Here is a 27,219-nt window from a genome sequence, read left to right on the forward strand (position 1 = left end):
GTCATTTGGCCTATCGAGTCTGCACCGGTCCTTGGAAAGAGCACCCCACTTAAGCCCACACTTCCAACCTATCCTCGTAACCTAGTAACCCTACCTAACCTTTTTGGACACTAAGGGCAATTTAGCGTGGCCAATCCACCTAACCTGCACATCTTTGGACTGTGGGAGGAAACCGGAGCACCCGTAGGAAACCCACGCAGACACGGAGAACGTGCAGACTCCACACAGACAGTGACCTAAGCCAAGAATCGAACCTGGGACCCTGGAGCTGTGAAGCAATTGTGCTAACCACTGTGCTACCGTGCTGCCCTCCGGGTGCTCAGGTCTCCTCCCATAAGTCCCGAAAGAGGCGATGTTAGTTGAATTGGACATGCTGAATTCTCCGTCTGTGTACCCGAAGAGGCGCCCGAGTGTGGCGACTACAAGCTTTTCACAGTGACTTCATTGCAGTGTTAATGTAAGTCTACTTGTGACAATAATAAAGATTATTATTATTACTGGCTATCTTCATCTCTGTAGAACAAGATACTAAACAATTGCAAGTTAGTTTTGTACAATAAATGTAATTACATTGAGACCATGAATCTTAACGTGTCCTGTTTTTGTTCCAAAAGTCACTTGTAGCTTTTCCAAAATTGAAACGTCAGGTTTTACTTCATGAACCTCAGGTCAGCTCTCCCAAAGATTTCACAGAAGGCACTCTTTTCTCAGTTAACCAGGACTTTTCTTTAATGTAAGTATTGAAATTTGTGTTTTTTAAATGTTTATTTTTAGATATTAGAACTGTAACTTCCCCAAACCTCAATTTTTCAACAGTTGGATTTTTTTTCATTGCATCTTTCATTGCATTCTCATTTGCCCTCTTACAGCTTTCAGAAATTGATTTGTGATATTCAAAATGATAATCTTTTGTGTTGCACCCAGAGAGAGAAGTGGTGTGTAAATTTGTTAAACTTTTGAGACTTGATCGATTTATATCCAGAAAAACCAATGTAGAGTGCAGGCTGTAATTTCCTCTCTGGCAAATGGATGTCAGCTCAACTTTATGAAAATGGTACCAGATTGTGGCGACCAGAAAACTAACTTTATAATTCAGTTAAGATAGAACATTTGCTGATGGTATATTTGACTTGGGAGAGAACAAGAGGAAAGAAAATGAAGAGCAGCTTAAACAGATTGGCTGGGGGACATTTATTCAACAATATTTCAAAAGAGAGTGGGACACTTTTTAAAGGCAATAAATGCTCATCTTGCCAGGAACACACATCCCATGAACTAACAAAATAAAAGGGCATGCTGCTGCAGGGTAAATATGTAATTAATATTAGCAGGTGCCATTCAACAGCAAGTTAATTAGAGTGGAATAAGTCAAAAAGTGGCTCTAAATATTCTATAGGAAGAAAGTTGAAGTGATTCTCTGAAACAAGCATGGCAATATGTAGAAATATGTTAAAAGGGTATTGGGAAGGTAAAGGTCAATCTGTTAAGCGGGCATAGTGACAGATGCAAGACAATGGTAGGAAATTATTTCAGTCCTGTATGTGTCATAAGAGGTGAGGACACAAGGATATTTATAGTACTGAAACAGGATATGCATACAGTAGCTACCATAAATTATTACTTGTAAATATTTATTAGGGAATCTATAAGAAACGTCCTTATCCACTTTTCCCCAAAGAAAATTATAACTCAAGTCAAATGAATGACTGACAATTGAGATGCAAGACCCAGACAGCATAAAATAAATTCTGTGTGGATGACATTTATTCTAAAGAACAAATGGAGTCAAAGGGTGACATTTTGGGGGTATTAACTATCATTTGATGGAATTGAAAAATCTCAGTTCAGAAACAGGCCAATTTTAAGAAGGTGATAATCAACGTTGTTAGATTATTTTATGGTATTGATTTAAGAGCAATAAAATTGGTTTAGCATGATTAAATACAGGAATTAAGTTAATGAGCAGATCATATCTGACCAACCTTCGACTTTATTGAAGAAGTGATGGTCGTGTAAACTGGAAAATCCTAAATCATGGTATGTGTTGACTTCCAAAAAAGGTTTAAAGTGGTGGGAACTTTTGCAATTATGGAATGATTATGAAGTTGGTTAAAGGATAGGATGGAGTGGGCACTTATTATGCTAGGATCAAAGGAAGTACTGAGTGAAGTGCTACCAGACTTGGTGCTTGAATTCTTAAGTTTAGTTAAGTTTAAACTTGGGTTCAGAGATTCACTGACTCAAATTTTGTGATCTGGCATCAAAAGAAACCTCGCTGAGAGATCTAATAATCTCTGGTAAGAAATTTTACTTTCTTGATGAGCAGATGATTATTCCACTGTCAAGCTGCAATGAGGTCAAGTTGCCAAGCAGCCAACCACATTAAAATATTCTTAGTCAATCAATAAATGAAATGCACCAAAAATCAAATCACTATTTTAAAAAACATAAGAGCAAAATAAAGATTGGGGTGAAGATGGAAACTGAAATATGTGAAACAACCTTGTTAAAAACTTAGGATTGATTTTAAATAATTTAAAATTATAATTTAACAACACTCCATCAGTTGTTCAACTGTAGTTAGTACTTGTATTAACTTTAAAATCCCAGTTACATATCATTGAAGAAGGCTCAACTTTTTATGGGGTTTCTAACAACAGTATGATAGTGGAAAACTTGAAACTCTTAAAAAGATCACATGATTTTGCTGGTTACTGGCTCAGGGTTAGTGGGTTCTACAGCATGGCCTGAGAAAAAATGAATGAAAGATTACAACTTCAGGATTTCCTGGCTTATATGTGTTTGAGCTAAATCCTGACATTGTGGTCAAATTCAGAGGGGTAATGACAGCGAACGCAGACGTTTTACCATCAACCCTGCAAATTTGCACGAGTACAAACAAATCAAGTTTAAAACCCATACCAATTTCATTTAGGGTGGGGGAAGTAGGGAAATTTAAGGTTATCAGCGTTGAAAGGGTGTAACTGCCACACTCTGGAGATACATAAGACTACATCTACTGTATTAGAAAGGCAAATCTAGAATATTGCAAACTGAAAAGTGATGGATGGGGAGAGCAGGGGGAGAAAGGGCCCCATCTTGTGAGAGGGAAATTTAGGACAGATATTAGGCGGTCCATGATACATAAATCAATCATATTGAACTGTTGCCTGCTTTTCGTTTTGTGAGTTGATAAACTTTGACTTGCCCTGTTCAGGTGTGGTGCAGCATGCATCAGAATCTTGGTGTATGACCTATGTGACAATTAACTGGTGGCAGGTGGCCTGGAATAAGCACCAGTTTTCTTGTTTATCCCCAAAGCATGCTTGGTTTTCTTCTGATGGGCTGTCCTCTGTACTGTGTAAATTGACTAACTGGGTAGGGTGGAATGGGGAAGGGTGTGGAGGGGAATTATCTGCCTCCGGCTGCAGTTTGCGAGTAAACCAATGTTCTTCTCATATGGGTTTGGGTTGAAATGAAGCTCTGGATGTAGCAATTTGTATAGTTTCACCAGAATTGAAAACATTACCATATTTTTAAAAATTAGCAATAGATTAATTCAAGTAGCTTCATATCGATACTACTGATTTTCCATGATTACTTGTTTAACATTTTTTTTTTTTTTAAATCAGACGCCTTCTTCTCCACTATCAAAAAAACATACTCAATAACATGCATTCCTTTCTTCCAGCAAGAACAGCAAAGTTCAGAAGCGGGGAAAAATTAATTTAATTGGAAGATTACAGCTAACCACAGAAAGAATGAGAGAAGAAGAAAATGAAGGAATAGTCCAGCTGCGAATATTACGCACGCAGGTATATTTTAATGAGTATTTTGCTGTTTGCTGGCTCTTTAATATTTGTTGTGATGAACTTTATTAATAGTTAACATTTGTATGTTGTAATACAAGGGATTTTTTTGCCTTTGCATTCCCAGCAGGGCGCCTTGTCCATTAGCAGCTGGAGATTTGGGTGCACACATTGTGCATGATTTTCCGACTATTTAAATTAATTGAGTGAGATGACTGTGACGTTTCTGGTAAACCGCTGTCACTACCCACTTCTCCAGTCCCCCTGTCGTCAGCACCTCCTCCAGCAATGTGGAGGCCGGCTCCACTGGGAAGCTCTATCTCCTTTCTGACAAAATCTCGAACCTGCATGTATCTAAACATTTCCCCCTGCTCCAGCCCATACTTCGCTTCCAGCTCCTTCAATCCTGCAAACCAACCCCTAAGAAACAAATCTTTTAGTGTCTTAATCCCCTTCTCCTCCCATTTCTGAAAATTCCCATCCCACCTCCCTGGCTAACATTGAACTATTTAATATTTGTTGTAATTAACTTCAATATTGTTAACATTTGTACGTTATAATGCAAAGGATTTTCTTTGCCTTTGCAATCCCAGCAGGGAGCCTTGCAAAGCTATTGCAAGCTTTTAGAACTTTATAGATCTGAATGAACAGATTCATCTACTTGGTTCAAAGCATGTTTAAAAAACAGATTCCCAAATTGGCAGACGATTTGCCCTTTGTGCTTCAGCCTCCCACCCCTGCCAGTTCTCAAAGCAGCTTAAGAAACCCATGGCCCCTGCAATGTAAAATTGGCACCAAACATTCTAAACTTTTGAGCTATGTAACACCAGAGAGCACGATTTTTTTTTTTTAATGTAAAACTTGCATTTCCGTTAGTAGATTTCTTAGCTGTGCACAGGTCTTCTGTCTGCATTGCTGAGCTTGTGTAGAGAGTCTGATTACTGTCAATGCATCCCCCACCCCAAACTCCATTGAAAGTGTGCAATGTTCACTGGTGGCTAGACTTGAGGAAATAAACAATTTCAGAACTTTTGCTAATTAAGGAAATTCACATTCTACAGGTAGTCAAAAATTGGCCAAAACATCTGGGAAATGCAAACATCAATATTTGGTCACTAACCAGTTTATTAGGGTATTCCTCTTCTTTTGATAAATTAGCTGTGGATTGTGATTTACTGATGAGGCTCTATATTTTTTTTTAATTTAAAAATTTTAATTTTTAAATAAAATTGGAAAATGTCAGCAGCTATTATGTAAATTGATTTTCAGTTTGACGTTTTGATTCCCTTTTGTTTTAATTTCTAGGAAGCAATCATACAAATCATGAAGATGCGGAAAAAAATCACAAATGCTCAACTTCAGACAGAACTTGTAGAAATACTGAAAAATATGTTTTTGCCGCAGAAAAAAATGATCAAAGAACAAATTGAATGGCTGATAGAGCACAAATATATTAGAAGGGATGAGTCGGACATAAACACTTTCATATATATGGCATAGTGACTGTGTAAGAGAACAATGCCAGAAATTGGAAAGAGTCCTATTTTGTCATTGCAGACTTTGAAAGAGGTAGCTGAAGAATGACTACAATTCAAAGATTTATTCAGTTGCATTATTAAGTCCCTGCCTTACTGTACGACAGATGAATAATATTTACCAGTTTCATCCACTTAGCATTTACCTGCCTTTGTGTAGTTCACTTTTGACAGCATGCTGTTTTGTGGGAGTACAGAATTCATGAGAACCTGCTATGCTTTCTTTGGCCCTATTTTCACTTGTTCTGTATCAGAGTTAAATATATATTTTTTCCAGACACAATTAAACCAGTGAATATAGGACTTTAAATTTTCATGCACTGGAGAAAATACTTGAGTCATTTTATATTACAAAATAGTGTTAGGAGCAGCAGTTTTCTGAAGATACCAGGTGCTGTCATTTAGTACAGACTGGCCTGATACGATTTTTGTAACCTGTTGCACACTTGAAATGTTTAATATTACTCTGGCTTTGGTGGTTCACGGTTGGGCTTGGCTGACATGGTCATGTCAAAAGGCGTTGTCCATATCGAGTAATTCTAATACTATTTTAATTAACTGGTTGCAACCTGAATTCGGAGGTTGTTTGTCATTCAAGCTGGTCACTCAGGCCTGTGACAGTTGGGATCAACGTTTCACTCTTTCTGCTGTCCCAGTGGAATACCTTAAGTTAGGAAAGGTTACAACAAAGGCGAGGAAATGATATATAAACTATATTTGGAAGTTTCCCTGAAGACTTATTGCTCTTCCATCATTGTACCAAGCCATACAAACCATAGGGTACCAGGTTTTGTTCACAGGCTGTGCTGTTAGGTTTTCTCAACAAGAGAATCCGTTACAATAATTGGCCTGACATCCTGCATGGTTCTGAGACAGCTGAGAACCTTGGTATAGATAACCATTTGTATGAAATTACATTTCTTTCAGTGTAAGTGGTAAAATGTAGAATTAAAATATTGTTTTATCGTTTCCTGGACTAGGAAAATGGGGCAAGGTTTCTGTTCCTGACTGTTACACACTATTTCCATCTAGAAAGAATACAGTGGGTGAGAACAGGATGAGGCTTAGTTGCAATACCCTGTACAGTCAAATAACCATTTTGGTGAAGAACAGTGGTGCTGTCAGCTCCAGTGGAAGAGTATTCCATCAAGAATCGATGCCTTCAGAAGAGAAAAAAAATAATTTGAAGATGAGAAACCAATAGTCCATTTTAGGTCCTTGCATCCAATCTCTCAGACTGGTATTGTTGGTGGAGTTGTTGGTAATCTGCCCCTACACAAGTTTCTTTGCTGGAAGTCAGGCCTAGATGAAAATTGTCTGAAAAATGTTGGGCAGAAGAGGAGAAATAGTAACAGACTGACTGCATCTGCTTTTGTGATGGTGGTTGTTTGCACACAAAACTGATTAATGGAACTGTCTATAGGATTTAGTGGTTCTGAGACAGCAGTTTACTACTTGCAGTAGGTGATCCAATGCTTGGCACCAGCTTAGAAAATTGGATCACCTTTTACAAAATGTTGTCATCTCTAATTGAAAATATATATATATATTTTGGCAACCACCCTTGCATGTATGCATGCAATAAATACTCTTAACTTTTTATTTTTAAATCTTCAGTGCCCCACAAACAGTTAGCAACATACTGACACAGCTGAAAATATCTATATTACCTGACTTGCTCATAAATGTGGCTCCAGTTATATTTTTACAATTTTATTCAATTAGATAGCAAAATGTATCATAATTCTAGACACCTTAGTTGGAATTCTATGTGCTGATAGCACTTCAGCCGGTCCTTTCTCTTTAGGGATAGGTTTCTCCTGTCTTCGTACTATGGGAGAGGCAAAATGGACTGTTCTGTAAGGACCTCCCCAAATGAACTGACTGAGGAGTTACACTGGCTAAATTTGTAGCACGGTCTAGGGTCTAAGTAGAATGCCCTACACTCTTAAACTAAGGAGAGTGTTGATGTCAGAAATTTGGTTCAGATGGATTGGGCGGGCAAAGGCTGCAGCTTTTCAAAGGTTTTATCTAGTTAACGTGGTAATAGGCTGCTTGGAATTCATGGTACTGTATATTCTGGGAATTGGGAAAATTGTCAAATTGATTTAGTGTGGAGGTGGTAAAATAAATTAAATGTTAGGTTGTTCACGTTTAAATACCATTCCTTTTAGAGACCTTTTTGTGTGTGTTGAAAATTGGTGACAATGGTCAGCAGTAAATTTTGATTCTGAACCAAAGCTCTTTGAACATATTTTGCCAGTCAGCTTGTAGTGATGCTGTCAACAATGTCACCTTTCAATTCAGAGATAATTGATAAGACTTGGCTAAAAATATATATATAATATATATATATATATATATATTATATATATACTTATTAAGAAATGCTATTTCAGATTAAGTTCTGGTCTTCCTGTGTCTAGATGAGTAGCTGGGCCACGTAGACTGTAAAGGTCAAAGATTCAGTTGCTGGCCTTGGCAAGAAGTTAGCTGACCTCAGCCAGGACAGCAGCAGCTCTTAGCTCCCCAAAGCTGAGGGGAATATAAACCAGGATTCCTACTCGCGACTGTTACCTGGTGACTCCTGCTCAAAGTGTGCATTAATTAGATCTTGGGGGACATCTGGGCTCAGCATGGTGCCAGCTTCAGTTGAACAACCAGCCACTTCATTGGCAAAAATTCAGGCGTGAATAATGGTCACTTGAGCAAGGTACGGGAGGGCAACTAAAATCCATGGAGCCATACTGCAGCAAGGAATCAATGACTAGATGGGGAGAAAAATTGGGTGAGAATAATTATTAGCTAGCTCTAAAATTACTGCAGTTTGTGCTGGGCACTGATGATTGTACATGTGACATGTATGCATACAAGAACATTTTGGTGAGTAATTTCCATTTCCTTCCTGCAAAACCTGATCCTTAATATTTGAGATGATAAAATTTGAATACCTTTTCAGGTTGTGGTTTTTGTTAAGTACCTAGGCATTCTCTCCCTATATGGTGTATTATTATTTGTAAAATGCATTATGTACCTGCAGTAATTGAATATGAGGATCATGAATTCTCAGTTTGAAACATGTTCAATCCTTTTAGTGCACTGAGATGAGCAGCTGCAGGAAAGAAAAAATATGCATAGATGGAGTGAAGTCGGAAAAAGGGATGCATACAACCTTTGCTGATCCCAGTATTTGTTCCTGTTGCTAGATGAGAACTTGGAAAAATATTTGCGTACTGATTCAGTTCTTCAATGCCAACCAAATACCAAATGTGGAGAAAATCAATGTCTAGTTCTGGATCTAATCACAATGATCTGGGAGGAGGTCCTGAATAAATATTTTAATAAAAAGCAAAATTAATCTTGATTATGTGACCAGATTGTTGTGATTTAATACAGAGTAAGTTAGTATAACAACAAATTGCATGCTCTTATGAAAACCCCAGAAACGGCATGCACCATGTAACTGCACACAGTTTCACTTCATTGAATAAAGATGTGTATATGGATCTTGTAACACTGCCTGGTAGAGAAAACATGGGAAATATTAGAATTATTAGTTTTATTCAAATGGAATAAGAATCATTTTATATGGAACTAGTCAACAATTTAGAATTGTGACTTAGAAAAATTGTTTTATCAAACTGCAATTTAATGGTAATAGATATTAAAATTACGTTTGAAGTCTTCCATTTATGTGTCCACAGAATCTTTAATTTGTGTTCTTTTTAACGGGACCTTAGATCTGCCCTGAGGCCTTTCTTTTGCTCCCTGCAGTATCAGTGAGTGTAATTGACTAACTTTTTTTCCTGCATATAAATAAAATCCAAGAAAAAGACAACTGATTGTAACTTGTTTAACTTAAATACAAGTCGTTGAATAACTAGTTTAAATATTTCACAAATCCTCAGTATTTGGATCATTTGTAATACCCCAGAAACCATCTTTTTAAAAGTTTTGAAAACGACGATGAAAAGTGAGTTTTTCCATTATATTGAGAAGATTTATTTACTCACTTTGAAAATTTATTGTACACAAAATGCTGAAGAAACTTGGACTTGCACGGATGATTTTTCATGTGGAGCTGTATATTGAGGTCACCAATAAATTGTGAACATTTGTTACCCTAGTTATATATAAGCTGTTGCATATTTTACATATTATTGTAAGATGTTGAAGACTTGGAAGCCTTCCTGTAATATACACTAAGTAAAGCCTGGAGTGTTACGCAAAGTTGAATTGATAGGTTTTACTTTACAATTAATATTTACAAGTTGAATTGTGTGCCACTACATACCAAGGTTATGATGCTGTACAATTTTTGAATGGTAGCAGTTTCTACATAGCAGCCTGATCAAACTATTTTGATGTACTACATTATTTTTGAATTTTTATTTTTTAAGTTGCATAATTTATTTTCCAGCAAAATAAAAGTGCAATATAAAACCTCCATGTGCGTTTTATATAATCAATTATGTAATTAAGACACTACAGTACAGATGCAAATTAAAGTACTCTTTTTCTTCCAACTCAGTTTGATATGTATCCTTAAAAAAAAATCAGATTTTCTGTTGTCCTACTTGTAAAAGGGGTGATCTTTATTCACTTGTCTGCACTAAATTTCCACCATTTGTGTATATGACAATGTGGACATCGAACTTTAAAGGCTTGATCATAAATATTGTAACTAGAAGGACATATGAAAGGGAATTTTGCCTGATAAGATACAAAAAGCGTCCAGCCTGTATTTATCATTTCATATTCATGTAAAAAAAAATTTTTATAAATATTTTATTGAAAATTTTTGGTCAACCAACACAGTACATTGTGCATCCTTTACACAATATTATAACAACACAAATAACAATGACCTATTTTATAAACAAAAAATGAATAAATAATAAATAACAAAAATGAAAACTAACCCTAATTGGCAACTGCCTTATCACAAGTAACACTCTCCAAAAATATAATTTAACAGTCCAATATATAATTATCTGTCGCAACGACCTATACATATTATACAGTATATATTAACAACCCTGAGAGTCCTTCTGGTTCCTCCTCTCCCCCCCCCCCCCCCCCCCCCCGATCCTGGGCTGCTGCTGCTGCCTTTTTTCCATTCCATCTATCTTTCTGCGAGGTATTCGACGAACGGTTGCCACCGCCTGGTGAACCCTTGAGCCGACCCCCTTAGAACAAACTTAATCCGCTCTAGCTTTATAAACCCTGCCATGTCATTTATCCAGGTCTCCACCCCCGGGGGCTTGGCTTCTTTCCACATTAACAATATCCTGCGCCGGGCTACTAGGGACGCAAAGGCCAAAACATCGGCCTCTCTCGCCTCCTGCACTCCCGGCTCTTGTGCAACCCCAAATATAGCCAACCCCCAGCTTGGTTCGACCTGGACCCCCACTACTTTTGAAAGCACCTTTGTCACCCCCATCCAAAACCCCTGTAGTGCCGGGCATGACCAAAACATATGGGTATGATTCGCTGGGCTTCTCGAGCACCTCGCACACCTATCCTCCACCCCAAAAAATTTACTGAGCCGTGCTCCAGTCATATGCGCCCTGTGTAATACCTTAAACTGAATCAGGCTTAGCCTGGCACACGACGACGTGTTTACCCTGCTTAGGGCATCTGCCCACAGCCCCTCCTCGATCTCCTCCCCCAGCTCTTCCCATTTCCCTTTTAGTTCATCTACCATAGTCTCCCCTCGTTTCCCTATATATATCTGACACCTTACCATCCCCCACCCATGTCTTTGAGATCATTCTGTCCTGCACCTCTTGTGTCGGGAGCTGCGGGAATTCCCTCACCTGTTGCCTCGCAAAAGCCCTCAGTTGCATATACCTGAATGCATTCCCTTGGGGCAACCCATATTTCTCGGTCAGCGCTCCCAGACTTGCGAACTTCCCATCCACAAACAGATCTTTCAGTTGCGTTATTCCTGCTCTTTGCCACATTCCATATCCCCCATCCATTCCCCCTGGGGCAAGCCTATGGTTTCTTATCGGGGACCCCCCCCAAGGCTCCAGTCTTTCCCCTATGCCGTCTCCACTGTCCCCAAATCTTCAGTGTAGCCACCACCACCGGGCTTGTGGTGTAGTTCCTCGGTGAGAACGACAATGGGGCTGTCACCATAGCCTGTAGGCTAGTCCCCCTACAGGACGCCCTCTCTAATCTCTTCCACGCCGCTCCCTCCTCCTCTCCCATCCACTTACCATTGAAATATTAGCGGCCCAATAATACTCACTTAGGCTCGGTAGTGCCAGCCCCCCCCCCCTATCCCTGCTACGCTGTAAGAATCCCTTCCTCACTCTCGGGGTCTTCCCGGCCCACACAAAACCCATGATGCTCTTTTCAATCCTTTTAAAAAAAGCCTTCGTGATCACCACCGGGAGGCACTGAAACACAAAGAGGAATCGCGGGAGGACCACCATCTTAACCGCCTGCACCCTCCCTGCCAGTGACAGGGATACCATATCCCATCTCTTGTAATCCTCCTCCATTTGTTCCACCAACCGCGTTAAATTTAACCTATGCAATGTGCCCCAATTCTTGGCTATCTGGATCCCCAGGTAACGAAAGTCCCTTGTTACCTTCCTCAACGGTAGGTCCTCTATTTCTCTACTCTGCTCCCCTGGATGCACCACAAACAACTCACTTTTCCCCATGTTCAATTTATACCCTGAAAAATCCCCAAACTCCCCAAGTATCCGCATTATTTCTGGCATCCCCTCCGCCGGGTCTGCCACATATAGTAACAAATCGTCCGCATACAAAGATACCCGGTGTTCTTCTCCTCTAAGTACTCGCCTCCACTTCTTGGAACCCCTCAACGCTATCGCCAGGGGCTCAATCGCCAGTGCAAACAATAATGGGGACAGAGGGCATCCCTGCCTTGTCCCTCTATGGAGCCGAAAATATGCAGATCTCCGTCCATTCGTGACCACGCTCTCCATCGGGGCCCGATACAACAGCTGCACCCATCTAACATACCCCTCTCCAAAACCAAATCTCCTCAACACCTCCCACAAATAATCCCACTCCACTCTATCAAATGCTTTCTCGGCATCCATCGCCACTACTATCTCCCTTTCCCCTTCTGGTGGGGCCATCATCATTACCCCTAACAGCCTCCGTATATTCGTGTTCAGCTGTCTCCCCTTCACAAACCCAGTTTGGTCCTCGTGGACCACCCCCGGGACACATTCCTCTATTCTCATTGCCATTACCTTGGCCAGGATCTTGGCATCTACATTTAGGAGGGAAATAGGTCTATAGGACCCGCATTGTAGCGGGTCCTTTTCCTTCTTTAAGAGAAGCGATATCGTTGCTTCAGACATAGTCGGGGGCAGTTGTCCCCTTTCCTTTGCCTCATTAAAGGTCCTCGTCAATACCGGGGCGAGCAAGTCCACATATTTTCTCGAATTCGACTGGGAATCCATCCGGTCCCGGGGCCTTTCCCGCCTGCATGCTCCTAATTCCTTTCACCACTTCTTCTACTTCGATCTGTGCTCCCAGTCCCACCCTTTCCTGCTCTTCCACCTTAGGAAATTCCAGCTGATCCAAGAAGCCCATCATTCCCTCCCATCCGGGGGTTGAGCTTCATATAATTTTTTATAAAATGTCTTGAACACTCCATTCACTCTCTCCGCTCCCCGCTCCATCTCTCCTTCCTCATCCCTCACTCCCCCTATTTCCCTCGCTGCTCCCCTTTTCCTCAATTGGTGTGCCAGCAACCTACTCGCCTTCTCCCCATATTCGTACTGTACACCCTGTGCCTTCCTCCATTGTGCCTCTGCAGTGCCCGTTGTCAGCAAGTCAAATTCTACATGTAACCTTTGCCTTTCCCTGTACAGTCCCTCCTCCGGTGCCTCCGCATATTGCCTGTCCACCCTCAAAAGTTCTTGCAGCAACCGCTCCCGTTCCTTACTCTCCTGCTTCCCTTTATGTGCCCTTATTGATATCAGCTCCCCTCTAACCACCGCCTTCAGCGCCTCCCAGACCACTCCCACCTCGACCTCCCCATTATCATTGAGTTCCAAGTACTTTTCAATGCACCCCCTCACCCTTAGACACCCCCTCATCTGCCATTAGTCCCATGTCCATTCTCCAGGGTGGGTGCCCTCCTGTTTCCTCCCCTATCTCCAAGTCTACCCAGTGTAGAGCGTGATCCGAAATGGCTATAGCCGTATACTCCGTTCCCCTCACCTTCGGGATCAACGCCCTTCCCAGCACAAAAAAGTCTATTCGCGAGTAGACTTTATGGGCACAGGAGAAAAACGAGAACTCCTTACTCCTAGGTCTGCTAAATCTCCACGGGTCTACACCTCCCATCTGCTCCATAAAATCGTTAAGTACCTTGGCTGCTGCCGGCCTCCTTCCAGTCCTGGACTTCGACCTATCCAGCCCTGGTTCCAACACCGTATTAAAATCTCCCCCCATTATCAGCTTTCCCATCACTAGGTCCGGAATGCGTCCTAGCATCCGCCTCATAAAATTGGCATCATCCCAGTTCGGGGCATATACGTTTACCAAAACCACCGTCTCCCCCTGTAGTTTGCCACTCACCATCACGTATCTGCCTCCGTTATCCGCCACTATAGTCTTTGCCTCGAACATTACCCGCTTCCCCACTAATATAGCCACCCCCCTGTTTTTCGCATCTAGCCCTGAATGGAACACCTGCCCCACCCATCCTTTGCGTAGCCTAACCTGGTCTATCAGTTTCAGGTGCGTTTCCTGTAACATAACCACATCTGCCTTAAGTTTCTTAAGGTGTGCGAGTACCCGTGCCCTCTTTATCGGCCCGTTCAGCCCTCTCACGTTCCACGTGATCAGCCGGGTTGGGGGGCTTCCTAACCCCCCCCTGTCAATTAGCCATCCCCTTTTTCCAGCTCCTCACCCGGTTCCCACGCAGCTGTATCTCCCCCAAGCGGTGCCCCCCCCGCCCATCCCCTCCCATACCAGCTCCCCCCTCTCCCCAGCAGCAGCAACCCAGTAATTCCCCCCTCCCACCCCCCCCCCCCGCTAGATCCCCCGCTAGCGTAATTACTCCCCCCATGTTGCTCCCAGAAGTCAGCAAACTCGGCTTCCCCCCGTGACCTCGGCTCGCACCGTGCAACGCCCCCTCCTTCCTGCTTCTCTATTCCCGCCATGATTATCATAGCGCGGGAACCAAGCCCGTGCTTCTCCCTTGGCCCCGCCCCAATGGCCAACGCCCCATCTCCTCCACCTCCCCTCCTCCCCCCATCACCACCTGTGGAAGAGAGAAAAGTTACCACATCGCAGGATTAGTACATAAAACTCCTCTTTCCCCCCTTTTTAACCCCCCTCTTCGCCCCCCACATTCGCCCCACCACTTTGTTCAAACGTTCTTTTTAATAACCCGCTCATTCCAGTTTTTCTTCCACAATAAAAGTCCACGCTTCATCCGCCGTCTCAAAGTAATGGTGCCTCCCTCGATATGTGACCCACAGTCTTGCCGGTTGCAGCATTCCAAATTTTATCTTCTTTTTATGAAACACCGCCTTGGCCCGATTAAAGCTCGCCCTCCTTCTCGCCACCTCCGCACTCCAGTCTTGATAAACGCGGATCACTGCGTTCTCCCATTTACTGCTCCGAGTTTTCTTTGCCCATCTAAGGACCATTTCTCTATCCTTAAAACGGAGGAATCTCACCACTATGGCTCTGGGAATTTCTCCTGCTCTCGGTCCTCGCGCCATCACTCGGTATGCTCCCTCCACCTCCAATGGACCCGCCGGGGCCTCCGCTCCCATTAACGAGTGCAGCATCGTGCTCACATATGCCCCGACGTCCGCTCCCTCCGCACCTTCAGGAAGACCAAGAATCCTCAGGTTGTTCCTCCTTGCGTTGTTCTTCAGTGCCTCCAACCTTTCCACACGTCGTTTCTGATGTGCCTCATGCGTCTCCGTCTTCACCACCAGGCCCTGTATGTCGTCCTCATTCTCGGCTGCCTTTGCCTTCACGACCCGAAGCTCCCGCTCCTGGGTCTTTTGTTCCTCCTTTTGCCCTTCGATCGCCTGTAGTATCGGGGCCAACAGCTCTTTCTTCATTTCCTTTTTGATCTCTTCCACACAGCATTTCAGGAACTCTTGTTGTTCAGGGCCCCATGTTAAACTGCCACCTTCCGACGCCATCTTGGTTTTTGCTTGCCTTCCTTGCCGCTGTTCTAAAGGATCCACTGCAATCCGGCCACTTTCTCCTCCTTTTTTCATCCGTATCCAGGGGGGATTCCCTTCTGGTTTACCGCACAGTGTTTTTAGCCGTCAAAATTGCCGTTGGGGCTCCTATCAAGAGCCCAAAAGTCCGTTTCACCGGGAGCTGCCGAAACGTGCGACTCAGCTGGTCATCGCCGCACCCAGAAGTCCCATGTAAATTTTATTGCAATCACAATCTGATCTGTGTAGCACTTTTAATTAAGTACTATTTTAATTAAATTGTATATATCCTAAAAGACCAAGTAGTACAAATAAAAGTGCTGTATAAAATATATTAGCCAAACCTGCAAAGAAACCATCAACTCTGGATAATGCTGATGTCATAGTCAGAGTCATACAGCACAGAAACAGGCCCTTCGGCCCACTTTGTCTATGCCGACCTTCAAATACCAATCTATCCGAATCCCATTTACCAGCACTTGGTCCATAGCCTACGATGCTAATGAATAGCACATGCTGCTGTGCCAATGAATCCTTTGACAAATGGAGACCATCATTGCCGAGCCAAATTCCACTCTTTTCATCATTTACACTTCCAACAAGGGTCACATATTCAAGGAGTAAATGGTCCGGGAGCATCTGGTTCATTGTATGTGTCCACAGCCTGAAGTAGCCACCATCATAGCTGAGTTGAGCTGGAAAGATTGCCGATTAAACTTTGGACCTCTAGAGTCAATGCCAGGTATGGATGTGACAAGAATACAGTGGATGCTGTGAAAATAGCTACGAGTGAAATTGACAGGAATTCATGGCTCAGTAAATCTGGCACTTGATAATGGAACAGCAATAAGCGCATCAAATAGAACGCTTTGTTATACTGCTGGGTCACACGAGTTCAAGTTAGACGTTGTTATGCCAGACCTGTACAGTGCTTTGGTCAGATTGAACCTTGAATACTGTGCTCATTTTCACGTCCTAAGACAAAAGGGAAACACAATACAAGGAAGCAGTGGAATAATAATAATCTTTATTATTGTCACAAGTAGACTTACATTAACACTGCAGTGAAGTTACTGTGAAAATCCCCTAGTCGCCACACTCCGGCGCATGTTCGGGTACACAGCGAAAATTCAGAATGTCCAATTCACCGAACAAGCACGTCTTTCAGGACTAATAATGAGGATTCAGTTTTAAGAAAAGATTGCTGAAATTATTTGCCTTGAAGTATACACAGCATAACTACAGTTATTTTGGAACACTATCCAAGATCTAGAACAGGACCGATTAAAATGGGCAAAAGGGACATTTAAGACAGACCACGTCATTTTCAAGCTGAAATGCTCCATCGAGTAGACAAAAGGATGCAAAATCCTTAGCCTCCAAACTGAATTAATTTTTTTAAGGATTTTTAGAACCACAAGACCATTTGGTCCATTAAACATGGTCAAATGGAAGGAATAGGCTTAATCTGGAATTTGGAAAGTATATGGAGGGTTACATTTTTTCAGGGGGCAGTTCAACAACAACTTTGTATTTAAATGTGAAATGGAGCAAACCTAATTATGGACTTTGTGTGGCACAGGCAGACAGGAAATTTGTGAATAGACAGCTCACTGAAAAAAAGTTACAGTGCTGCACTCTCTGACAAGTCGAAAAAGGTATGGGCTTGTACCCTACTAAACATTGTGGTCCGAGGCCATCAAAAAGTTGTTCCAAGTTGTTTTCCAGACACAGGAAGAAAAGAAGACCCCGAAATAATCCTGGAACAGTTTGAGAACTGTCATCGTTTTTTTTTTAAAAAACATAATCCTTGATAGACCTGCATTCAATTCAACAAACTGAAGAGCAGTTGAGCCAATATAATGTTACTTGACCACCCTAAAAATGTTGGCAAAGAAAAATGTGTTCAGAACTCTCACTGAAGACCTAATCATGGTTTGAGTAGTTTGTGGAATATATAGCGATTTAGTTGCTGCTGTGAGAAAAAGACAACATTGCAAGCATCCATCAGTATCTGCATGTTAAACAAAATGAAGCAGAGATTTTAGGCAGGAAACCAAACTTTTTGTAGTAAAGGGGGTGGTGCCCTCCTCCAACTGCAGTAGAACATAGAACAGTACAGCACAGAACAGACCCTTCGGCCCTCAATGTTGTGCCGAGCATTGTCCGAAACCAAGATCAAGCTATTATCCCGCTCCCTGTCATTCTGGTGTGCTCCATGTGCCCATCCAATAACCACTTGAAAGTTCCTAAAGTGTCCAACTCCACTATCACAGCAGGCAGTCCATTCTACACTCTAACCACTCTGAGTAAAGAACCTACCTCGGACTTCCCTCCTACATCTCCCACCCCGAACCTTATAGTTATGCTTCCTTGTAACAGCTATATCCACCTGAGGAAATAGTCTCTGAACGTCCACTCTATCTATCCTCCTCCTCATCTTATAAACCTCTATTAGACTTCCCCGTACGTTTCGGCGGCTCCAGCTCTATGACGGACTTTCGGGCTCTTTTTGAGAGGCCCAATGGGAAATTTTCACGACAAAACCCAGTGTGGGGTGAAGCAACAGGGAGTCGTCTCCCCGCCCTCCCCCCCCCCCCCCCCCCCCCCCCCCCCCTCTTCCCCCCATTGTGAAAGAAAAAGATCGGCGGCAGTGGCCAGATCACGGAGGATACTCGAGGGCAGCGGCAGAGGAAAGAAAGAAACAAGATGGCGTCGGAGGGAGCCCAGGCGACATGGGGACCGGACCAGGATGAATTTCTCAGACGGTGTGTGGAGGTGCTAAAAAAGGAGGTGCTGGCCCCGATGTTACAGGCAATCGAGGGGCTTAAAGAGACACAAAAGGCCCAGGCAATAGAGCTCCTTGTGGTGGATCAGAAGGTAACTGATAACGAGGACGAGATCCTGGGCCTAGCGGTCAAAATGCAGACGCACGAGGCGCTTCATAAGAAGTGCATCGAAAGAATTGAAGTCCTGGAAAATAGATCAAGGAGAAAGAACCTCCGGATCCTGGGTCTCCCCGAGGGAGTGGAAGGAGCTGACGGCGGGGCTTATGCGAGCACGATGCTACGCTCGCTAATGGGAGCTGAGGCCCCCTCGGGCCCCTTGGAAGTGGAAGGGGCCCACCGGGTCCCTGCGAGGAGACCAAAGGCTGGAGAACCACCAAGGGCGATGGTCGTGCGATTTCACCGCTTCAACGACAGAGAGGTTGTTTTGAGCTGGGCCAAGAAGATACAAAGTAGCAGATGGGAGAATGCGGTGATACGAGTGTATCAGGACTGGAGCGCGGAGGTGGCGAGAAGGAGGGCGAGTTTCAATCGAGCCAAGGAGGTGCTGCATAAGAAGAAAGTAAAGTTCGGGATGTTGCAGCCAGCGCGATTATGGGTCACGTACCAGGATAGACACTACTATTTTGAAGCGTCGGAAGAAGCATGGACCTTCATCCAAAAAGAGAAACTGGACCAGGACTGAGGGACTGATGTTGGAGGGGAAACGACAATGTTGTTGATGATAGAGATGTAAATTGGGGAAAGGGAGGTTCACTGTATCGGGATGGTCTTTGACGGGGGGAACACTGAGAAATGTGGGCGCCGGTGGGGGGGTAAAAGAGACACAGGCGGGGGATGGGGAATGGGAACGGGGCTGTAGGGGGAGCTGCGCCATAGGGGGCGGGATGGTTCTAGGAAAGCGCAGGGTTTTTTCCCGCGCCAGAGAGATGATGGCGGGAAGATAGCCGTAAGGAGGATGGGAGTTCCACATGGGGGGGGGTCAAGGAGAGAGCGGGAGAAGCCGGGGTCAGTTGAAGTCAGCTGACTTCGGAAGCAATATGGGGGCAGTAACCATGCTAGATGGGGATCTAGTTGGGGGGGGCATAACTGGGTTGCTGCTGCTGCTGAGATCGAAAGGGAGCTGGTAAGAGAAAAGGTGGTCGGGGCGGGAATGCGCCGCCTGGGGGACGGGTGGGTGCGTGGGACCTGGACGTGGGACTGGCCCAGAGAGGGTGATGGCTAGTCGACAGAGGAGGGGGGGGGCTAGGAGAGGAGAGGGAAGAACGCCCACTCTGGCGACTGGATGTGGGTTTATTGGCGGATGAGGGAGTCTGCGGAAGGGTGCAGGGATGTATCAAAAGGTACCTGGAGACCAATGATGATGGGGAGGTCCGAGTGGGGGTAGTATGGGAAGCGCTGAAGGCGGTGGTCAGGGGAGAGTTGATCTCCATCAGGGCTCACAAGGGGAAAACAGAGGCCAAAGAGAGGGAAAGATTACTGGGGGAGATTTTGAGTGTGGATAGAAGATATGCGGAGGCCACGGACAAAGGACTATATAGGGAGAGGCGAAGACTCCAGACGGAGTTTGACCTGCTGACCACAGGGAAGGCAGAGGCACAGTGGAGGAAGGCACAGGGGATGAGATATGAATATGGGGGAAAGGTGAGTCGCTTGTTGGCCCACCAGCTTCGTAAGAGGACAGCGGCGAGGGAAATAGGGGGAGTTAGGGATGAACCGGGAACTACGGTGCGGAGAGCAGGGAAGGTAAATGAGGTGTTTAAGACCTTTTATGAGAGGTGAGATAGATCCCAACCCCCGGAGGGAAAAGAGGGGATGCAGCAGTTTCTAGACCAACTAAGGTTCCCGAGGGTGGAGGAGCAGGAGGTGGCAGGCCTGGGGGCGCCAATTGGGGTGGACGAGGTGACTAAAGGGCTGGGGAACATGCAGGCAGGGAGGGCCCCGGGACCCGGTGGAATTTTACAGGAAATACGTGGACAGGAAATACGCCCCGCTGCTGGTAAGAACCTTTAACGAGGCCAGAGAAGGGGGGACTCTACCCCCGACAATGTCGGAGGCGACGATATCACTAGTCCTGAAGCGAGATAAAGATCCGCTGCAATGCGGGACTTATAGGCCTATCTCGCTCCTGAATGTGGACGCCAAGTTGTTGGCAAAGGTGCTGACAATGAGGATAGAGGATTGTGTCCCGGGGATGGTGCACGAAGATCAGACAGGGTTCGTAAAGGGGAGACAATTGAATGTCAACGTGCGACGGCTACTGGGGGTGAATAATGATGCCCCCAGCAGAGAGGGAGGCAGAGATAGTGGCAGCAATGGATGCAGAGAAGGCATTTGATAGAGTAGAGTGGGAGTATTTATGGGAGGTGCTGAGGAGGTTTGGGTTCGAGGAGGGGTTTGTCAGCTGGGTTAAACTCCTCTATGGGGCCCCAATGGCAAGTGTAGTCACAAATCAGCAAAGATTGGAGTATTTTCGGTTACATAGGGGGACAAGACAGGGGTGCCCTCTGTCCCCATTACTGTTCGCGCTGGCAATTGAACCACTAGCCATAGCGCTGAGAGACTCCAGGAAATGGAGAGGGGGAGGGGAACACTGAGTGTCACTCTACGCAGATGACCTACTGCTGTATGTGGTGGATCCAGTGGGGGGGATGACAGAGGTTACGCAGATATTGAGGGAGTTTGGAGATTTTTCGGAATATAGGCTTAACATGGGAAAGAGTGAGCTTTTCGTAATACACCCTGTGGACCAGAGTAGAGGGATAGATGGCCTGCCGCTAAGGAGAGTGGAAAGAAACTTCCGATATCTGGGGATTCAGATAGCCAGAAGCTGGGAAACCTTACACAAACTCAATCTGACTCGGCTGGTGGAGCAAATGGAAGAGGATTTCAAAAGGTGGGACATGCTGCCGCTGTCACTGGCGGGCAGAGTGCAGGCGATTAAGATGATGGTCCTCCTGAGGTTCCTATTTGTGTTTCAATGTCTCCTCATATTGATCACTAAGGCCTTTTTCAAGAAAATAGATAGGAGCATCATGAGCTTCATGTGGGCAGGGAAGGACCCGAGGGTAAGGAGGGGGTTCCTGCAACGCAGCAGGGATAGAGGGGGACTGGCGTTGCCGAACTTGAGCGACTATTACTGGGCCGCCAATATGGCAATGATCCGCAAGTGGATGATAGAGGGAGAGGGGGCGGCGTGGAAAAGGCTGGAGATGGCGTCCTGTAAAGGAACGAGCTTAAAAGCGCTGGTGACGGCGCCACTACCGCTCTCCCCGAAAAGGTTTACCACGAACCCAGTGGTGGCGGCAACATTAAGTATCTGGGGGCAATGGAGGCGACAGAAGGGTGTATTGTGAGCCTCGGTGTGGTCCCCGATCAGGAACAACTATAGGTTTGTCCCAGGAAGGCTGGACGGAGGGTTCCAGAGCTGGCACCGGGCAGGAATTAGGAGAGTGGGAGACTTATTTATAGATGGGACGTTTGCGAGGTTGGGAGCGCTAGAGGAAAAGTATGAGCTGCCGCCAGGGAATATCTTTAGATATATGCAGGTGAGGGCATTCACGAGACAACAGGTGAGGGAACTCCCGCTGCTCCCGACACAGGGGATCCAGGATAGAGTGATCTCGGGGGTGTGGGTCGGGGAGGGCAAAGTGTCCGAAATATACCGGGAGATGAGAGACGAGGGGGAGGCGCTGGTAGAGGAGCTGAAAGGAAAATGGGAAGAAGAGCTGGGGGAGGAGATTGAGGAGGGGCTGTGGGCTGATGCCCTAAGTAGGGTAAATTCCTCTTCCTCGTGTGCCAGGCTTAGCCTGATCCAATTTAAGGTGCTACATAGAGCATACATAACGGGAGCTAGATTGAGCAGGTTCTTCGGAGCGGAGGACAGGTGCGGGAGGTGTGGGGGAAGCCCGGCGAACCACACACACGTGTTTTGGTCATGTCCAGCATTGGAGGAGTACTGGAGGGGAGTGGCAAGAGTGATCTCGAAGGTTGTGAAGGTCTGGGTCACGCCAAGCTGGGGGTTAGCTATATTTGGGGTAGCGGATGAGCCGGGGGTGCAGGAGGCGAAAGAGGCCGATATTCTGGCCTTTGCGTCCCTGGTAGCCCGGCGAAGGATCTTACTCGTGTGGAAGGAAGCAAAACCCCCCGGCGTGGAGGCCTGGATAAACGATATGGCAGGGTTCATAAAACTGGAACGGATGAAGTTTGCGCTGAGAGGATCGGCTCAGGGGTTCTCCAGGCGGTGGCAACCGTTCCTCGACTAACAGGGGAAAATAGATAGCCAGCAGCAACCCAGAAAGATAGGGGGGATGGGGGCGAGGGAGGGAAGGGGGGGGGGGGGCGGGGGGGGTAAATTGTTTTTGTTCTAGATGGGGTGGAGGGGCGGGGGGGGAGCACTATTTTGTGTTATTTTGTTAGTTCACTACTTTATTTAAACAATGTTATCTATTAGTTATCGTGTTACCGTTTTTGTTGATTTATAAGGAGCAAAAATTGTGTTTGAAAACTTTAATAAAATATATATTTTTAAAAAATAAAATAAACCTCTATTAAGTCACCTCTCATCCTCCTTCGCTCCAATGAGAAAAACCCTAGCTCCCTCAACCTTTCCTAAGACCTACCCTCCAATCCAGGCAGCATCCTGGTAAATCTCCTTTGCACCCTTTCCAATGCTTCCACATCCTTCCTATAATGAGGTGACCAGAACTGCACACAATACTCCAAATGGGGTCTCACCAGGGTCCTGTACAGTTGCAGCATAACCCCACAGCTCTTAAACTCAAGCCCCCTGTTAATAAACGCTAACACACTATAGGCCTTCTTCACAGCTCTATCCACTTGAGTGGCAACCTTCAGAGATCTGTGGACATGAACCCCAAGGTCTCTCTGTTCCTTCACATTCCTCAGAACCCTGCCGTTGACCCTGTAATCCGCATTTAAATTTGTCCTGCCAAAATGAATCACCTCGCACTTATCAGGGTTGAACTCCACCTGCCATTTTTCAGCCCAGCTCTGCATCCTATCAATGTCTCTTTGCAGCCTACAACAGCCCTCCACCTCATCCACTGCTCCACCAATCTTGGTGTCATCAGCAAATTTACTGACCCACCCTTCAGCCCCCTCCTCCAAGTCATTTATAAAAATCACAAATAGTAGTAGGCAGCACCCACTGAACAGAACAATTTGCTTTGCATGTGGTAAAAGTTGAAGAAAATGGAAACACTTTGCCAAGTGCTGCAGATCCAAACCACAGCAGCCCTTCTTTACCATCAGCCACATGGTAGCTGTTTGATCCTCCAAGGGTAGTAGCATCAATAAGGTGAATGAATTGGAGTTCAACCAAAGCAGTGAGGTTAGAGCCTCCATAAACACTCTATTGTGACAGTGTTTACAACATCACCGGAAAGGATGAGATCTTCACCACCCTCAACATAATGAGCAATAATGCCAGACTTAACATAGAAATTTTCTTTACATGTGCAGAAGGAGGCCACCCGGCCCATCGAGTCTGCACCGGCCCCTACAAAGAGCACCCCAGTCAAGCTTATGTATCTACCCTATCCCTGTAACCCAGTAACCCCCACTTAACCTTTTTGGACACAAAGGACAATTTAGCATGGCCAATCCACCTAACCCGTGCATCTTTGGACTGTGCTAACCACTATGCTATCATGCTGCTCCAAAGTCCAGATTGTTAAGAACTCCACTGATATTACCTGTGAGAGTGACTCAAAACCCCAAAGGATAACTTGAAATACTGGTTCTTAATTGTGTATATTTGTTTGGAATAATATGAGGAACAATTGTTATGGGTCCGGGTTTACAGAACCCCAAAGTGTTTCATGGAGTTCAACCGACCCACAACTTTTAATAGATTGTGGTGTGGGAAGCACACGGCGTACTCTCCAGGTGTGATACACCAATTATGGACAAATGGTTTGTAAAACAAAACAATGTTTATTCTATGAACTCAATTTAACCTTTAAAAAACAAACATTGAATACCTTAACACCCATTACTTCAAAGATAACCCCAAAAGACTACAACACTAAATAATCCTTCAAACTGTTCCTTTAAACATCCAAAAGACTTCAACCTTCAAAAACAGACATGAGGTTACATTCAATATATTTATAGTCTTTGGATTTGCAGACATCAACAGACCAGCTCTGTTACTTCCTGCAGCTCTCAGCAAGCTCTGTGTTTTCTTCCTGCAGCTCTCATCAAAACACACAGCCACTCCCAGCTTTCTCCTCAAACTGAAACCAAAAGCAGAAGTGAGCTCAGCTCCCAGCAGCCCCCCCCCCAACCCTCTGACATCACTTCAGTAATATGATCAGCTCCATTTCTTAAAGGTACATTGCTTAAACATCCATTTCTTAAAGGTACTCTCACATAACACCTCCCCCCAAGAAAAAAGAAATACCATCAACTTCAAGATGGTTTCATTTTTCACCTTTGCACCATCAATTAAGAAATGCGCACAGTAAAAACACTTTACCGGTTCAAAAAAAATACACGCAAACAGGTCTAATAATACCAGGGGGGCAGCACGGTAGCATTGTGGATAGCACAATTGCTTCACAGCTCCAGGGTCCCAGGTTCGATTCCTGGCTTGGGTCACTGTCTGTGCGGAGTCTGCACGTTCTCCCCGTGTCGGTGTGGGTTTCCTCCGGGTGCTCCGGTTTCCTCCCACAGTCCAAAGATGTGCAGGTTAGGTGGATTGGCCATGATAAATTGCTCTGAGTGTCCAAAATTTCCCTTAGAGTTGGGTGGGGTTACTGGGTTATGGGGATAGGCTGGAGGTGTTGATCTTGAGTAGGGTGCTCTTTCCAAGAGCCGGTGCAGGCTTGATGGGCCGAATGGCCTCCTTCTGCACTGTAAATTCTATGATAATATAGTCCATTTTTTTTTGTTCTTCTTCTCCAACCGCAATCCTTCTCGATTGACAGTCTCTTTGAACAAGAAAGTCTCTGCACGATCCATCCATTCCTCTATGCCTCGGCATTTCTCTTTAAAGTTCGATACTTCAGTTCAATCTGATCACAGAGTCCCTTGCAATTCTCCAATACAGGAGCATCGGTTACCACAGCTTTCAGGCAGTCAAATGCATGTTGAAACTCCACTGTCCAGTGAAATTTTTTAATACGTATCTTCAGCAAGTCCATCAGTGGAGCAATCACGCTACAAAACTCTTGCACAAATGTTCGATCAAATCCACTCATGCCATGAAATTGAATTATTTCCCGTCCTGTCGAGGGTATCGAAAACTCCTCAAGGAAAGTGATTTGGGCTTTTCCAAATTCACTTCTGGCTAGGTTTATCACCAAACCCGCCACCTGAAGTCGATCGAATAACTCCATCAGATGATGTAAATGTTCTTTCTCTCGCGGGGGCGGAGGGGGGCGGGTGTATAGGGTTGCTGCTGCATTGGCTCTAGCGGGGGGGGGGGGGGGGGGGAAGGGGGGGTATAGAGTTGGCCAATGTGGAACTGGAAATAGGAGAGGTGGTCAGGGCGGGGGTCTGGAGGGTGCGGGAGGCGCGGGCACGTGACTGGGCCAGAAAAGGAGATGGCTAGTCGGCAGGGGGGGGAGCGGTCAGAAGCCCCCCGATCCGGCTGATGACTTGAAATGTGAGGGGCCTGAATGGGCCGGTTAAGAGGGCCCGAGTGTTCGCGCACTTAAAGGGACTGAAGGCAGACGTGGTCATGCTTCAGGAGACACATTTGAAGGTGGCCGACCAGGTCAGGTTGAGAAAGGGATGGGTGGGACAGGTATTCCATTCGGGGCTGGATGCGAAGAACAGAGGGGTTGCAATACTGGTGGGGAAGCAGGTGTCGTTTGAGGCCAAGAATATTGTAGTGGATAATGGAGGTCGATGGTGAGTGGTAGGTTGCAGGGGGTGTGTGTGGTACTGGTAAACGTATACGCCCCAAACTGGGATGATGCCGGATTTATGAAGCGCATGCTGGGTCGGATTCCAGACCTGGAGGCGGAAAGTTTGATAATGGGGGGGGATTTCAACACGGTGCTGGATCCAGCATTAGATCGCTCCAGATCCAAGGCGGGGAAGAGGCCGGCTGCGGCCAAGGTGCTTAGGGGGTTTATGGACCAGATGGGGGGAGTGGATCCGTGGAGGTTTGCTAGGCCCCTGGCCAGGGAATTCTCATTCTTTTCCCATGTACATAGAGCCTACTCCCGGATAGATTTTTTTGTTTTGAGTAGGGCGCTAATCCCGAATGTGGAAGGAACGGAGTATTCGGCCATAGCTGTCTCAGACCACGCCCCGCACTGAGTGGAGCTGGAGTTAGGAGAGGAGAGGGACCAGCGCCCGCTGTGGCGTCTTGATGTGGGATTACTGGCGGATGAGGAGGGGTGCGGGGGTGCATTGAGAGATACTTGGAGGCCAATGACAACGGAGAGGTGCAGGTGGGGGTAGTCTGGGAGGCGTTGAAGGTGGTGGTCAGGGGAGAGTTAATCTCCATTAGGGCCCACAGGGAGAAGAGAGAGGGCAGGGAGAGGGAGAGGTTGGTGGGGGAGATCTTAAGGGTGGACAGGAGATATGCAGAGGCCCCCGAGGAGGGACTACTTAGGGAGCGGCGAAGCCTCCAGACGGAGTTTGACCTGTTGACCACAGGGAAAGCAGAGGCACAGTGGAGGAAAGCACAGGGGGCGACGTACGAGTATGGGGAGAAGGCGAGCTGGATGCTGGCACACAGCTCCGTAAGAGGGTGGCAGCGAGGGAGATAGGTGGAGTTAAGGATAGCAGGGGGAATATGGTGCAGAGTGCAGTAAGGGTAAATGAGGTATTTAAGGACTTCTATGAGGAGCTATACAGATCTGAGCCCCCAGCCAGGGAAGAGGGGATGCAACAATTTTTGGATCAACTGAGGTTCCCGAGG

The 27,219-nt window shown here is 45.4% G+C and overlaps 1 protein-coding gene across 3 annotated transcripts in view; it reads left to right on the plus strand.

Annotated features, from left to right (window-relative positions):
* The window catches only part of LOC140391834 (cullin-5), a 119,698-nt gene extending 109,907 nt beyond the window's left edge, over positions 1 to 9,791 (plus strand). For all 3 annotated transcript variants that reach the window (XM_072476777.1, XM_072476778.1, XM_072476779.1), the window contains 3 exons: positions 615 to 733; positions 3,692 to 3,815; positions 5,115 to 9,791. In XM_072476777.1, the coding sequence (XP_072332878.1) occupies positions 615 to 733; positions 3,692 to 3,815; positions 5,115 to 5,309 (438 nt within the window). In that variant the 3' untranslated portion in view covers positions 5,310 to 9,791. The remainder of the gene's footprint in view (positions 1 to 614; positions 734 to 3,691; positions 3,816 to 5,114) is intronic.
* Positions 9,792 to 27,219: the final 17,428 nt, after the last annotated feature.

Source organism: Scyliorhinus torazame, chromosome 15 (assembly GCF_047496885.1).
Source record: "Scyliorhinus torazame isolate Kashiwa2021f chromosome 15, sScyTor2.1, whole genome shotgun sequence".
Lineage (NCBI taxonomy): Eukaryota > Metazoa > Chordata > Chondrichthyes > Carcharhiniformes > Scyliorhinidae > Scyliorhinus > Scyliorhinus torazame.